The 15,678-nt window shown below is 41.4% G+C and overlaps 1 protein-coding gene across 2 annotated transcripts; it reads left to right on the top strand.

The window, feature by feature from the left end:
* The first annotated feature begins 3,663 nt into the window (after positions 1-3,663).
* On the top strand, positions 3,664-13,307 carry GORASP1 (golgi reassembly stacking protein 1). 2 transcript variants are annotated; one of them, XM_030009934.2, is made up of 9 exons: positions 3,664-3,845; positions 6,214-6,294; positions 7,011-7,214; positions 7,899-7,985; positions 8,292-8,422; positions 8,994-9,135; positions 9,646-9,790; positions 10,147-10,302; positions 11,006-13,307. In XM_030009934.2, exons 1-9 carry the CDS (start codon positions 3,783-3,785, stop codon positions 11,287-11,289), a joined length of 1,293 nt encoding a protein of 430 aa, XP_029865794.1. In that variant the 5' UTR covers positions 3,664-3,782; the 3' UTR covers positions 11,290-13,307. The 2 variants fall into 2 exon arrangements, with proteins under 2 accessions (XP_029865794.1, XP_040978620.1); XM_041122686.1 differs by lacking the exon at positions 3,664-3,845 and adding an exon at positions 4,210-4,465.
* Positions 13,308-15,678: the final 2,371 nt, after the last annotated feature.

The raw sequence follows: 15,678 nt of genomic DNA, 5'->3' as shown, positions 1-15,678 counted from the left end.
TAAAAAGTTATTTGTATAAATGAACTCCGAGCCACAGTCTAACTAGGTAGTTTGTTTAATTTGCATGCTCTATCACGATGAGCTGTTCTCAGTGCATGCATGTTTCTACGATATCCCATGTTGCAAATGACGTGGAATAGCAAAGAATAATGAGCTATGAGCATTAACATTAAGAAGAGCTGCGTTGGGTCAAACCAAAGCTACATCTAGCCCACTCTCAACCTGCAACAGCAGCTCTAACGCGCCTAGCAAAGACCAAGAGTGGCACACGTGTAAACGATACTTCCTTCGAACACCCTCCCAGCCTTCAGATGGCTTCAGCTCAGAAAATATCTTTTGTTGTATTGATTTCTGTGTACTTACTGGTCCTCCCCAGATTTTTCTTCAGTGAACTTGCCCACTGCCTCCTTGGGTCCAACTAAACTCTTGGTATCACAGTCTCCTACGGTAGAGTTGCAGAACTAAACAGTTAAGTGAAAAATCACCTCCTTTTGCTTACTTTGAGTGTGTGCCCTCATAGTTTCAACAGCTCCCTTGTTATTAAATCGAAAGAGAGCAAACACTCAATTCCTGACTACCCTCTCCAGACCACAAATGATTTTATAGCACATTCTCTCTTTAGTTGTCTCTCTTCCAATGAAAAAGCCCTGGTTTACTTAATCATTCCCTGTGTGGTAACCAGTGATACCTTTAATCATTGCTGCTGCCCTTTTTCAAGCTTTCCCATTTCTGTTTTTTTTTTTCTTTGTTTTGGTTTTTTTTAATAGAACAAGATGTGGGAAAACTATGAGTTTATACAGTAATTCAGGAATGTCCTCTCTCTTAGTCTCCATAATTTTCCTGATAGTTCTTAATAATGGATTTGCTTTTTGGCTATTTGTGATTTCTGAAATGACACTTTGTAATTTCTAGATTTCACTTCAGACTGTTGCCGAACAGCTCAGAGCCCACTATTTCACATGTGGGATTAGTCAGGATTTTTCCCTACGTTCATCCCCACGTTTCCCATGTTCATCTACACTTAATTACACCTGTGGTTTTATTGCCCACCTAATCTTCTAAGATCCTTCTGCAGTTCTGCAATTGCTCCTTAGTTTTGCTATTCTGAATAATTCCATGACGTCAGTACACTTTGCCATCTCACTGCTTATCTCTTTTCCCAGGACTTCTAGAATATGAGGAAAAGCAGCGTCTAACTGGTTGTTTGGATTACTTTTGGATGATCTTTCCAAGCAGCGATCATTCACTCCTATCATCTATTTCTTACCTTTTAACTACTCATCTAAATAAAGATATCTTATGGTATTGCTGCTTAGTTTCCTTAAAAGCCCTTGATAAAGCCTTGATAAGTGACTTTTTGAAATCTAAGCAACCAGATCACTCCTTTCTGTATGTTTCTTAAAACCTTTAGGAACTCCAATAGATGTGTGAGACAGGACATCCCTTTATCAGAGCCACGTTGACTCTTCCGAAGAATTTAATACTCAGGTACCCACTAAAAATATTATTTATTACAGTTTCTATTACTTTGTCGACAGAGGCTTACAGACCTCCCCTTCAGATCTCTACTAGAATCCTTTGTAAAAAACAGGGTATTTGGTACTTCCCAGTTCCCTGCAGCCAATGTGCTTTTAAGCAAGAAGTTCAGTACAACTGTTTGTAGGTGTTCTATCTCCTTCCCGAGTTCCTCTGAAGAGCTTGGGTAAGTACCACCTATTCCTGCAAACTGTTATTGTTCATTTTGTCTGTCCACAGGCTCTCCGACCTCCGCCTTAATATAAGACAGATGCTCTGATGAGTTCCCTACAAAGAAAGGTTTGGGGATGGGAACCTCCTCACTATCTTCCATGGTAAACATAAATGCAAATAATAGCTGTAGACTTTTTTTTGCTATGGTCTTATATTTCCTAGGTACTCAGTTTTATACTGGATCAGACTCTCTTCTCTGGCATCTAGTTTGGTATGTCTGAAGACAGATTTCTTATTTCTATTATTTGTAGAAACACAATTACCTGGCCAACGCTGCAGTTCCTCACTGGCATACCTATTATAAAAGATGTTCTGAAGAAAAGGAATTTAAGAAAAAATATAATTATGTGATAAGGTTCTCGAATATATGTAGCAGGAAACACAGAAAAATGTTTGGCACAATTTTATTTTTTCTGAATACTTACATGCACTTCTACCATATGCTCAATGAATGCAATGCATGGATCTGCAATCACAGCTTAGAGATAACACCAGAAAAAAAGCTCCTGAGAATATCCTGGTCTTTCTTTGGAGAAAAATGAGCCAGTATGTATGGCTTTCACGCATAAATAGCTATTGAAGAGACAGGAATTCTAACAGTTTCACTTGGAAGCAAAGGCAGAAAGAGAATGCCTTTGAAAGGCAGAAAGAGAAATGGAGAAAGCAGCTTTTTTTCTCTTCTGTCTTTACGCATCATGCCTGAACCACAGAAATTATGTGGATGGATCTGTTGGAAAAATGACATCTCGGAGGCAAGAGCAGTAACCACCAAGGAGTTTTACTAAAATGGATGCTTCTATACTGGAATGAAAGTACTCACACAGGAAATGTAACAGGCACTTTAACTATATTAATATAATAACGCTTCAAATTGTTACTATTACTCTGAAAACTTTCCGTACTTTTCCATTAATGAGTTAAAGGCAGAATCAGAAGAATTCATCCTAAGTAAACCAGAGTGGAGCAGATATGAAATTTCAGGGCAATGGAAGTATCACCACTTCTTAGTAATTACCTAAACACAAGGCTCCCTATGTCCTGAAAAACAGCAACACTGGACCATTGATTTGCTTCTTCAGCTTTAAGGCTGCAAACTGTCTCAGCTGGTGAAAATACTTTTCTTGAGCGCAGTATGTAATACATGTCAGAAACGCTCGCTCTTTTGAGATGTGCAGAGTAGATATTGGCAAAAAATAATCATCTCTTTCTGGATTGCACTAACAGGAGTGTAATTTTTAAAAGGCTGTTAGAATGGGAACTGGGGTTTTTTTTTTCAGAGATTTGTAAAAATATACGTGAACAAAACAAAAAATAAAAACCAATTTATAAGTGAGTGTGTTTCTGCCAAAAAAAAGGGGGGGCGGGAGGGGGTGCTCCGGGACCCAAACTGCCATCGGGCTGCACGCTGGCTGCCGGAGGGACTACCCCGGCTCGGCAGGCAGCATCCCCCGTCCTCCCTTCACAGGGAAGCCCCTCCGGGCGTCTCCAGCGCCGGGGGCAGGCCGAGGGGAGAGCGAAGGACCACCCGACCGCCTGGCCTTCCTTCCCCGGCAGCGGCGCTTCGCTCTCCGCTCTCCTCCTCCCTCCTGAGGAGCCGCGGTTCTCCTCAGGGCTGTCACCTGGTGAGGGGGGGCTCTGCGGGCCGGCCGAGGCTCAGCGACCGCCGCTTCCCGCCATTTCTCCTCAGAGCTCTCCCCGCCCCTTCCCGCCCGGAGACCCTCGGGAGCCCCGCCCCCCCGCCTCTCGCCCCGCCCTCCCGCAGCCACGCCTCGCTTCCCCCGCCCCCGCCCCCGTCGCTAAGGGCGTCACACGCCTCACCGCGCCCCGCCAGGCCGGCAGGGAGTCGAGGGGAACCCGATTCTCACCTCCTTCTGCCGAGCGCGGGCCGGGGGTGGTGCTGCGCTCGGCGCTCGCTTGCTCAGGCCTGCGACGCCCTCCGCTGAGGGAGGGGCGCGAGGGCGATGCTCGTTGCCGCCGCCGCCGCCGTCGCTGCCGCTGCTTGAGCGTCCCCGTCCCGCCCCGCGGTGGTGGGCATGGGGCTGGGCTCCAGCTCCCAGGTCCCCGACGGCGGCGCCGAGGGCTTCCACGTACACGGGGTGAGGCGGCGGCCGTTTGGCGGGGGAAGAGAGCGGGAGGGCCGTGAGGGGCGGCGGGCGCTGAGGCGGCGGGCGCTGAGGCGGGGTCCCGCTTCTCTCCCCCCCCCCCCTCCGCCGCCGGCTGTGGTGGCTGAGGGAGACCGAGCCCGGTACGGGAGATGGCGCTGGGCTCGGGGCGGCGGGCTGCCTGGCCACCCACCTGTGTGGCTTTTTCCAGAGAACTGCCACGACGGCAGGGGAGGAGCGGCCGCACCGCTCCCGGTAGGCAGCGGGTGGCCGCCCCGGCGGCTTCAGCGGGCTCGGAGCCTCCAGCTGCGACGTGTCGGCTGCCGGACGGCCGAGGGGAGCCCTATGTGCTGCTCTCGAGGAATTTGAAATAGCTTGAGAGTAGTAGAGCCCTCCCTGCTCCCCTCCAAACTTGAAGACTTGGCTAGTTTCTCTGCGGATCTTTACAGCATCTTGGCTGGGGTTAATTCCTGCTCCAGCCAGTGTTTTCCTGAGGGGCCGCTGCTCGCAGGCGTTGTATGTAGCTGCTGATCTGTTGTAGCTCCTCTATCTGGCAAATCGTCTGGACGTACGCAGGTTTAAGTGCGTATCTTGGAGCTTAAAGATAGGCGGAGGTATTGCTGATGACAGCTGTTGCGTAAGTTTATCATTTCATTTAGTTGGTGGTCTTCCTCCCCGAAATAAGAGTGAAGCGTGGTTGCCACATGCTCCTTTCCACTTCATCAGCAGTTTGTGTTTCTCAATATCACAAGATGTGTTTAGGGTACCGGTGTTGTTATGTAATCTGCTTTTGTCAGTCTCCTTAACTGAGTTAACTCCATCAGAAATGACTGTTGGTCACGAAATGCCTCCTCCTTTTATGTTAAGTGCAGGATTCTGCTCAGTTTTCTGTACTGGAGGATGATTTTGGTGACCTACAGTGTGCAGGAGACAAAGTAATTTCTTTTTCCTCCAGGGAATTCATGCAACTTTTGATACGGTGTCATTTTGAAAACCAAATACTGCAGGATTTTTTGCAGCTTACAGCTTCGTGTGGGAATCTGTATGGCTTTTAGACATCTGAACAACAATGTCATGAGCTCTGTAATAACTTCCATGTACTTCTTTTTGTCTGTGTTTTCATCTTTGACGTTGTGTTACGTGACAGTTTCATTGTAAGGCTTCTTGCATGTTATTTAGAATTTAGATGTAAACTTTTTTAACCTTTTTAACTTCTGGTTTGGTATAAGCTGGCTGTTTGCTTTTGGTGCAGTTTAGGGTTGTGATGAAAGTTAATACTTCCTACTCCAATTGTGGTTACAGTGGTCAGTCTTGACTGTTTAATAATAAAGCATGATTTTTTTTTTTTGCTTTAAAAGCTTTTGCTGAAGTATATTTTATAACTTGTATAGACAGTATGCCAGCAAAAGCCCCAATATCAATACAAATTTATTTAAAAAAAAATATATAGCAGTTTTAACTTTGCTAGCAATGAACTTCTTAGTTTAGATGATGCGTGGATTGTAACCTAGCACTTAAATTGTGGGGTGGCTTTCAGGAGTCAAATATATTGCAGGTTAAGGGCTGTACTGCTGAGATAACAAAAACTAAAGTTAAAAGCAGTGCAAACTGTTAGCACGTTTGCAGTGGTTCCCTTAATATCACGTTGCTTTGTTAGTAAACTTTGAAGTGAGTATACTCTCATACACTCTGCATGTATCAAGTTCTGTGTAACTTTTGGTGGGTTTTATCCTGTTGTGAATGCATTTTAATAGGTATTCTCTATATTTCTTTATTACATCTGTTTTACGCTAACTTGGTTGTAATGAAATTGAGATGTTGCAACTCTTATTTCTTATGAATCTTTTGTAAGTGATGGCAATCTTCTTGACCAGTACTTGTGGTTAGCCATGCGTTTGTAACATACTCTTTTAAGTGTTCCTATTCTAATATGCTGTAAATTCTGGGAACCTAGCTGTAAATTGTGCTTATGTAAAAAATGGCTGTGATGTAGTTGGGGACTCTTGATGTGCTCAGGCTACTAGTAGCATGGAAGAAAATCCTGCTGCAGCACTTTGAAAACTAAGCCCTTCTCCAAAGTCTTCAGCATTTAATAATTCCATGCTGTGCACTCTGAATCACAATACTTGTGTATTGTGTGGGGTTCAAACCCTGTTTTTTACAGCATAATTTGGACACCTGTTGTTTATAGCCTTATAAAAATAAGTTCACAGTTGTGGACTGCTTCCCAAGGTCTGTCATTTGCTATCTCATCTCTGGCTCAACTCAAAAGTAAACATTAAATCAAGTGTAAAGATTAACACTGTCACCTAATGTAACTGGAGATCAATGTTATAATAAAAACAAAATGTATATTTTGCAGGTTCAGGAAAACTCCCCAGCTCAACAAGGAGGACTGGAACCTTTCTTTGATTTCATCATTGCCATAGGACACACTAGGCTTGTAAGCCTCAAATGATTTTATTGCTTGTTTTTTTCCCCTGCATGAAATATGGGTATTGTAGTGATGAAGGGTAGAAGCCAAAGCTGTCACAGTAAAGAAAGCTTTTCATATTGGATGTTGCATATGCCATTAAAAAGATAAAGTAAAACTTGGTGGTGTTCACAGTCTCTTCTCTGGCTGGATCCAAATTTGAGGAGTCTTACTTATGCCTTTAGTCACCTTAACTTCTTAACAGATTAACACAATGTTTGTGATATTACTCATTCATGCATATTTTCTGCCACAAGGTGAATATTGAACTGGGGAGTCAATGGTAAGAGCTCAACATTTGTTTAAACAAACTTGTTTCAACATTTGATAAAACATGAAGAAGGAGGACTGGGATCAGAGGCGTGAAGTAAAATGTTGCTGCTTATTCTTAGACCACATAGTTGAGATCTAATATTGCTGATAGTATTTAATAGCAGTTACAAAGAACAGGAATGTAAGTGATGTGATGGAGTGATAGTAAGTACTTATGTAAAGGGACATGAGTTGACAGACTGACTTCTTTCTAATAAAAGAAAATTGAACTCCTGGGACTGATTGTGAAACACAGAGCCTAAACTTTGATGGTTTGGGGTCTTTGTATTCAAATTAAGCCACAGGTGTGACATCTGTGTTACAGGTGCAACTAGAAATAATATTAATCATATATCTCTTTCTGTGCTCTACAGAATAAAGAAAACAACATGTTGAAAGATCTGCTGAAGGCAAATGCTGAAAAAGCAGTGAAGCTGGAGGTGTATAATATCAAAACAATGAAAATAAGAGAGGTGGAGGTGATACCCAGTAACATGTGGGGAGGACAAGGTCTCCTTGGAGCCAGCGTGAGGTTCTGCAGTTTCCAGGGAGCCAATGAACACGTGTGGCATGTTTTGGTGAGACAGAATTCTTTGGTGGCTCGTTAGTGTTCATACAACCTTGTTTTAAGGTGTAATGTTTAGAAGTAATTTTATGGAGAAGTACAATGCTGAAATCACACAGAAGAAGGCAACACAGTCTTGAAGGTTTGTCTGAGCTACTTGAACAAGTAGTGGATGACTTAGTGTTGCCTGTCACTATGAAGAAAAATAACTCCATCCCAACTGGACTAAATAGTGTGCGATGAGGAGAAGGTTTTTTCATCTTATGTTGAAGAATCGATGGCAAAAGCAAAAAGATTCTGGCCTGATTGGTGTCTCTCTGTTGGCTAAACTTCATTAAATTAATAATAATGTTTCATGTTTCAAAAAGCACCAAAAATTATTTTAAAATTAAGAGGGAGAGCTGAAAGAGTAGAGCTGAATAGAAAAGACTGTTTGTTACGTTTCTGGTTGTTTAAATAAATGCAACTTCTCAATGTCTTCAGAGTATCTCATTTTGAATGGGTAGCATCCTGGTCTTTCTTATTCAGCATGTTTTACAAGATGTCACACCTAGATGTAGACTGTTCAAGGACTTCTGTTTTGTCCCATAAACAAAACGTTCTTTCCTTCTGTTGTTTTTGGAGTTAGCTTTCCTTTTTGATCTTGGCATAGTTTATCCTGCTCCGAGTACAGATGACACATATCATTCTTTTACAGGATGTTGAACCTGCATCTCCTGCAGCTCTAGCTGGTCTCCAGCCACACACTGACTACATTGTTGGATCTGATCAGATTCTTCAGGAGGTAGGGTGCATTTTCCTTCAAATAGTAATTGAATGTACATCAAACGTATGGGGATAGTGTTTGGCGATTTGGGGAGGTTGATGTTTGACAGATGCTTTACAGCTGAGGTAAACATTTATCTTTTTTTAATGTAACGATAAAAAAAGAGTTGCCCCTAAAGATCAAACTACACGAGAGGGTTTTAGTCTGTCTCTGGTTTTTTAATATCTCACATTGAAGTAAATAACTTCATAAAATGCTAACTTGCTTCCAGCTCCTTGTCTTGCACATTTGAGTTTAATAACTACTATCTTTTTTTTTTCTTAGTCAGAGGATTTCTTTTCACTGATTGAATCCCATGAGGGGAAGCCGCTGAAGCTGATGGTTTATAACACTGAAGCAGATTCCATTCGAGAGGTAGTTGTGACTCCCAATGGAGCCTGGGGTGGAGAAGGAAGGTACTGATCTCCGGACAGTCACTGGCTGATGACAGGTTATATACTCACTGTAAATGAGCTCCTGTTAAGAGTAGTATTACTATTGATTACAGCTTGTTGTTTTCAAGTTAAGCTTTGTTTTCTTACACTTGTCACACAAAACTGTTCATCTTCCCATAAAAAGTCTAGCTTAGAACTAGGAATTAGACGTGTTCTGGACCTAATGCTGTTTGAGTTGAAACCAATGGCAAAACCCGTGTTGACTTCCCTGGTAGCAGATTCACTAGCTACGTTCTCATAGTCAAACATTCACTTAACAGCAAGAACAAAATCCACATCAGGTCAGATTATATATTTTGTAAAGATATAAAAATAATCAACTGAAAGCTAAGCTACGTATGACTTAATGTCAATTGCAGAGTGCTCCTTGAGTACTATAAGTGAGTGAAATGATTCTTGCAGGTAGGTATATCTTGCTATAGATTATAAAGACTCAAACTATTTTTGTTTTTATAGAGTCAAAATTTAAAACACTTACTAGCTTTGTTAAGAACACCTTTTTTTCAAGTCTTGTTTTACTTTTCTTGTACAGTTTAGGATGTGGTATTGGATATGGCTATTTGCACAGAATTCCAACACAGTCTATAATATCGAAGAAGAAGCCAGAAAGCAAACCACCTTCACCCTTACCAGAAGCTGGAACTCCTGTACCATCTGCTAATGGTTACACAGAGGTATGTAAGAAGTAAGTTCATACCTCTGGCATGTTCTCTGGAGTTTCAAAATTTTCTACTTGTTGGAACATTCATAATACAGTATTATTTGAGTACAACATATAATATTGCTTGACTGAAATAGAGTTAGGTGAAGGGAGAGTGAGAGCTGATGATGCTGAGCAGATGACAGATCACCAGTGTTGGCTGATATTTTCATCCCGTTTTGAAGACTTGCATACTACAGCTGTATCAGTCAATGAGAATCACATTAGAAGAATACCCCGTTCACTAGGAAATAAAGTACGCCTACAAGAACTAATTATGGACTGTTCTTCTAAGAACATACTGGCTTTAAAAGGCTACGTTGGAACATGTCCTAATCAGTGGCTTGACTTTGTTTCAGCATCATAGGTTCTCTCTGAATTAGTGTACTTGGAGACTGAGGCAGAATGCTTTCATAGGAGGGTCATCTTCAGGTGAAGCTTTCAGTATAAAAAGATGCTTTTCCTTCTTACTGTGTCATTTCAGACTCCATTATTGGCACCTACTTCTCAGAGTGACAACTCTGAAATAGTTATGAACTTGGATCGTTCCACAGATCAAGAAATGAGTGGTTATTCACCAGAAAGCTCCCTTTCTCCTCCTCCTCCTCTCCAGAGAGTTATGGATCCAGGTATATTTTCTTAGGTGCTTTTTTTTCAGCAATTCTTTAGAGGACTTCTAAGTAGACTAATAAGGTCTTAAACAAGTTTGAGACTTAAGTGCAGCACTATGAGCATTGGTGGTTGTTTTCCTTGAAGTTTTTGACTTCAGTGGATTTCAGAGCTGTAGAATTTGGGTACTGTGAGCCTGACTGAGGTTAACATTCTGTAGAAGTCTTTCCACTGATGTCAGCTGACATTGAGGTTAAGTTTATTTGCATTTAGTGGGGAAGGGACTTCACTGACTTAAGTCTGGATATAACATGTCTCTGAATCTAGAATTCTGTGTTATATAAAACAGTACTGTAATACTTGCTTTCTCATTCAGGATTTCTAGATATGTCTGGTATTTCATTTCCTGAACTCACCAACTTCACAAAAGTATCCAATGTGTCTTCCTCTGCCTCCTTCAACATGCCAGCAGCAGATGCTTTAGTAGGCACTGAAAAGTTAATGTTGAACAATGACGCTCCTGCTTATTTTGGTAAGTGTATTCAAGATTTCCTTTAGGCCTCTGACCTAATTTCTGGAACGGCACCAACTCATGCCTGCTCAACAGTGTCATGCTTTCTGGAAATAAGCCAATTTTAAGAAAAACCAGAAAGGGGATTGGCTAAAATGAGATGGAAAAAGTAGCAGTATAGAAGTGGACAAAAACTAATAGGCTTTTTTTGTAAGATTATGGAATGTGTGTCTTTTTCTTTAAATGAAAATGTTGATGATCCAAATTAAACTGACCTTAAAAAGTAGGTATTTCTAAAATTGGTATAAATTAATTTTTGTACCACAGGCTTGTCTTCACAGCTGTAAAGTGAAAACAAAATTGCAGTCATCTTAATAGTGACTTTTCTATTTAAAGAAAAATAAAAATCTTCACATTATGGATGCCTTTCCCTTTTAAAAGGTGGGGTGACTAAGAGTTGTAACACAAAATAAAACATCTAGCATAAGAATACAGCAGAGCAAATCGTTCATGGTTTCTTAAGAACGTGCTTGCACCATCAGGTTGTCTGGATTTGGGGAGAACTGAGTGAACACAGCCCATGTATTTAACAGCTGTGAATCTGGTTATGTGCCTGTACGAGGTATCTCATTCAAGCTGATTTTTCTAGATGCATGGTAACCAGAGGCACTGTCTGTTAGCCTGACAGTTTTTTGGTTTTTTACAAACTCTTTCCGTTTCCCAGAAAATGCCACAGCTTTGGGCCCTGAAGATGTAACCATGCATTCTGAAGGCTCAGTCAAGCAGCCCGAGTTGGACGACCTACTGCCTTCAATTCCATCTTTACCTTCTTTTGCTCTTCCTAATGAAATTTCTTCAAAAACAACACTAGGAACTGATCCCAATAACCAAGAAACAAAGCTGCTCTTAAACAGTGTTGAGAGCTCGTTAGCCACTACTCCGGTGAAACCAGATGATGAAGCAGCATGTGAACAGAAAGAAGAAGCAGCTGCACAAGATCGTGAGTGAAATGGATGCTGCTTTTGTTTACAGACCACCGTATGGTGTAATACTACAGCTTGGAATATTTTTCTGATCTTGAAAGAATTACAGTTATTCTATTTTGTTAGTGTAGACAATATTATAAAAGAAATCATACGAAATACATATCCTATTGTCTTTTCCAGTCACAGTTTAATGGATTGATCTGTGTTCAAACTTTGAATGCTGTCCAAAATCACCAAATTAATGGAGAAATTGATGCAGAAACAAGTTGGAGACTGGCAAAATGTCAAGTTCCTGAATTCACGTTTGCCTACAACTGCTCCTGAATGTATTTATGAAGGCACTCTGCCTGAACAGTGATGCTTAATGATGATTTTCTCAGTATGATTGATGGCATTAAAAAAAAAAAAAAAATAATGGTTTTGACTCGTTAGAAAGCTTTTCTAATGGTACACCTCAATTAGACAGTTCTTGTGACTTTCAAGGCATTTCCTACCCCAAGATGTCTTTATTTCTACTTACTACTCTGCCAACTGTTATTTTTCTTGTTTTAGAGTCCTTTCTCTGTAACAGTTACTCATGTACCTTCTCCACAACTACTTTTGCAGGAAAGGATGTACCACATGGTTTGAAGTTGCAGCATATAGATAGGACAAAATCATGTTGGTGGGTCCTGTCATTCACTTCAGCTCTTCAGTGGATGAGGGGGTCATCTCACAGTTTGTTGTTGTTTTTTTGTTTTTTGATTTTTTAAAAAAAAAATGGAGGGGGGGAATTATGATGGTTATTTGAAACAAACTGAAGTCAAAGATGAATTTAAGTCAGGCCCATGTGTTTTCAGGGTGATTAACCTTCACAGTGGAGCTGAATATGTCTTGGTTTCTGTAGTAATGGAGAAATAGCTTTTCTTCAGTTGTGCTTTTCTATTTATCCATTTCTATTTTTATACAAATCATTGTAAGTTTAAGACATGGGGATGGAACATGTTAGTGCAGCAACATCTGTTGCTTTTTGTAGCTTTTTTGTTTTGTTTGCACTTGTCTTCAGATAACTTCTGAATGTAACAGCGAACATGAAATGAACAATGAAAGAAATGTGGGTGTTTTTATACCTCTCAGGGCAGTGATTTATCATGGAATTTTAAGGGTACTGCTTGGGAATAACTTCACTGTAGCTGGTACAGTTAGTGTGGTGAAAATCCTTCGTAGATTAAGAGAATGGGGTACAAGGTTAGGTGTGTGTTAAAGCTATAAACTAGACTATACTTCTTTAGTACAACATCGTCTGATTTCCTTTTCTCTGCCCTGTCTCCTGATCCCTTTCTACGTTGTGCGCTATGGAGATCAGTAAGCGAAATGACTGACGAGGCTGAAATCTACTAACAATGCAGGATGGGCAGTCTGGGTCACACGGCTGTGCCCGTGACAGCTCAGCTGCAGCAAAAGGGTGCAGGCAAAGTTGCAAAGCAAGAGAGGTCTTCTGATGAGTACAGCCTTAGATAAAATCTGTCCTTTGTATTCCTTCGTCTCTGCTATTAGTCTGAAATACTGTTTTCACATAAAATTCAGTGGCTCTGAACAGGATGGTCAAAATATCTCTTGCTTTAAAGAAGAATGCATTAAGCCCTTAACTGCAGGTAGTAGAATTAAGAGATTTGAAATCTAGTCTGCTAAATAGTCTGTTAATAGTGAACAGATTTTCCTCTCATATTGCTAAAATAAATTTCCTTTCCTCCCCCCCCCCCCGCTGACTGCTACAAGTGTGAACAGCCAAACACTAAAAATAAATGTAATTTAAGCTATTGGTAAGTTTGTTTGGTCTCAGAGCCTGATGACTGAAAACACCTAGGTGATCTGTTTGGTTTTTTGTTCTTTATTTAGGACTGTTTCTAATCTTACACCTTTGTCAAAACTGTTTTTCAGCTGGTAGTAGCTCATTTAGGTGATGCTGTACCATAAGCACCCTTTAGAAATTTAAGAGCAGGGAATGTAAAAACTGATACTAAATTTCAGATGTCACAGTAATAAATGGCTTAACACTTATGCCAGTCTGTGTCCAGCCTAATTTATGTTAATTGGCTCTTGGAAGGGGAGGTGGGGAGTCTTCAAAAATGTATGAAGACTTGATTCTTTTTTCATAACATCTAATTGAACAATGGTCTAACATACCCATTTAAAAACCAAATAGAGAGTTAAACCTCTAGCAGGGGTATGTTGTATTTTCCTAACCTATAACTTTATCATTTAAATGCTAAATAAGTTGAAGAGTTTAATGTCCTCAACAAATTCCTTTTCTCTTGACAATTTAGAAGCTACCTTTTGAAATGCCTGCAGCTACCTCCCTGCTGAAACAGAGAAGTAGAAAGTACTCTTTTACTTGTGGGTGCAGAAGTAACAAAGCTGATTAGAATTTCTTAGTTTCAAAATAAAACCTAAAAAGAGTAGTAGAAGCTCCTGAGAGTGGCTGGATTCAGAGAGGCTCCAATTCTGCTGGAGACAGAGGTCTCCTCACCTTCCTACTGTCACTGCAAGCATAGACAGCAGGAGAGCCATCCCCTCTGATACAGCCTATGTGCTGCAGACCAAGCTGGAGCATTTGTGATTATCTCACTGCTGCTGCCACCACCTTAATCTGGGGAAGATTCAGGAAGGGAATGACCAGGTACTACTGCTGAAAGAAATGTACCTCATAAGGCCTGTGAGGATAGACCAGTTCTGAAATAATAAAGGCAATATTTTATTTTGGTCTGAAACAAATGGTTGTAGAAGACAGAGCTATTTTTGAGTGAAATGGCTCGAATGGTCCACTTCTGTATTTGGGATTTGAAACAAAAGAACCCCCCAACAAATCACAATCAGTCAGGTGCTGTTCCAAACAGCTACTCTTTCCAGGTAAGTAGGAAAGCTGTGTATTGCCTTGGTTGCTTCTGTATACTTCGAGGGTATCTACAAACCTGACAGTGATAGTTCTTTCACAGACACAAAAAGGATTATTGCAGCAATATCACAAGGAGGGCAAAACAAAGGGAGGAGGATGTCGCCTTAAGAGTGCTTTGTACTAACTTCAGAGCTTGGATGCAGTGGATGTGTAGCTTGACACTTTGGTATGGCCAGACACAACAGGATAAGCTTCCAGACCTGAGATTAATAGTCAAGCCTGAGGACGCGAGTCTGGCAGACATTAAATCCAAAGAGGCTACCAGGAGCTCAAGTGTTACAGCAAGGGTTAGGCAAAAGTCATCTCTGTTAATGGGCCAGAGCACCTGGGTGCTGATGGTGGTTAAACACAGGATGGGTGCTCAGAGGGGCAGCAGGACCTTCATCTGCCCGGATACTCACAACTCTACTCAACAAGGGTGGGAACAACTTGGTCAAGCCTTGCCCCAAGCACAGCTAACTTCAGCAGGTTGGACCAAGCCCTCCCTCCTGAAGTGAAGTACTTGATTCATGGGAACTTCAGACAGCAATAACCCTGTTGTACTAGGAATGAGCATAACCCCCCAAAATCCTGATACGGAAATAACCATCCTAGAGATAAATATGCAAATCTTATTATTAACAGCAATATGGATGCTGAACTAATTCCAGCTGAACTTGAACATGTGAATAAATGTATTCAGCATCTTTAAGGTGAGTAACTACTGGCAAGAACAGTTGAAATACCAAATTCAGGCAGTGATGACTTTCTTTTCCCTCTCAAACTTTCACAGCAGGCCTGACAATTTACTGAATCTTTTGCTGTACTACTCTAGGCTGTGTTCAGAAGCTGCTCATCCAAGTTGCCACACTTGACTGAACTTCTCTTAGTTGTAACTAAGAAATGCTGCAGGAAGATAGACTGCAACATGGAGTAGAGATCACACCACTCACATGTACTGATGGGCTTGAATTATGCATTTCCAGCTGCTTGGGGGTTCAGAATTTAATCATCTCACCTAGCACTAAGGATTACAGCACTAACTGGGGAAGCAGGAGCCTTCAGCTATTCCAGCACCCCTGTTCTCCTGCACCAGGAACTCGGCGGAAATGGGAAGTGGCTGAGGCAGCCTTCCAGGGAGAAGCCTTTGATCCAGCATTCCCCTCAGCACCCTTACCCTTCTCCATCTTCCCCCATAACTGGGCAAATATTTTCACCTCCAAGCACTAATGCAAGAACTAGGCACCACTGCCTCTGGCTGTTACGTGAAAGGAGCTACAGGTTGAGTGTGTTAATCTGTTACTTCCTGGGCATTGCCACTAATGTCCACACATCCTCCCTCTTTGCTTTTGCCTTAAGCAAACACTAATTCACATTGGTTCTGCCGTAAGGGCAATTTCAAAGCAGTTGTTCGGTTTATGTTACATTTCTAAGCTACAAAAAGTAATTAAGCATTCACAGTCCCATGACAAAGATGCCTAGAACAGTGTCAAAATA

This window comes from Aquila chrysaetos, chromosome 3, assembly GCF_900496995.4.
Source record: "Aquila chrysaetos chrysaetos chromosome 3, bAquChr1.4, whole genome shotgun sequence".
In the NCBI taxonomy this organism is placed as follows: Eukaryota; Metazoa; Chordata; class Aves; order Accipitriformes; family Accipitridae; genus Aquila; species Aquila chrysaetos.
Note: the sequence above shows the minus strand (reverse complement) of the source record. Positions and strands in the feature narration are given on the sequence as shown.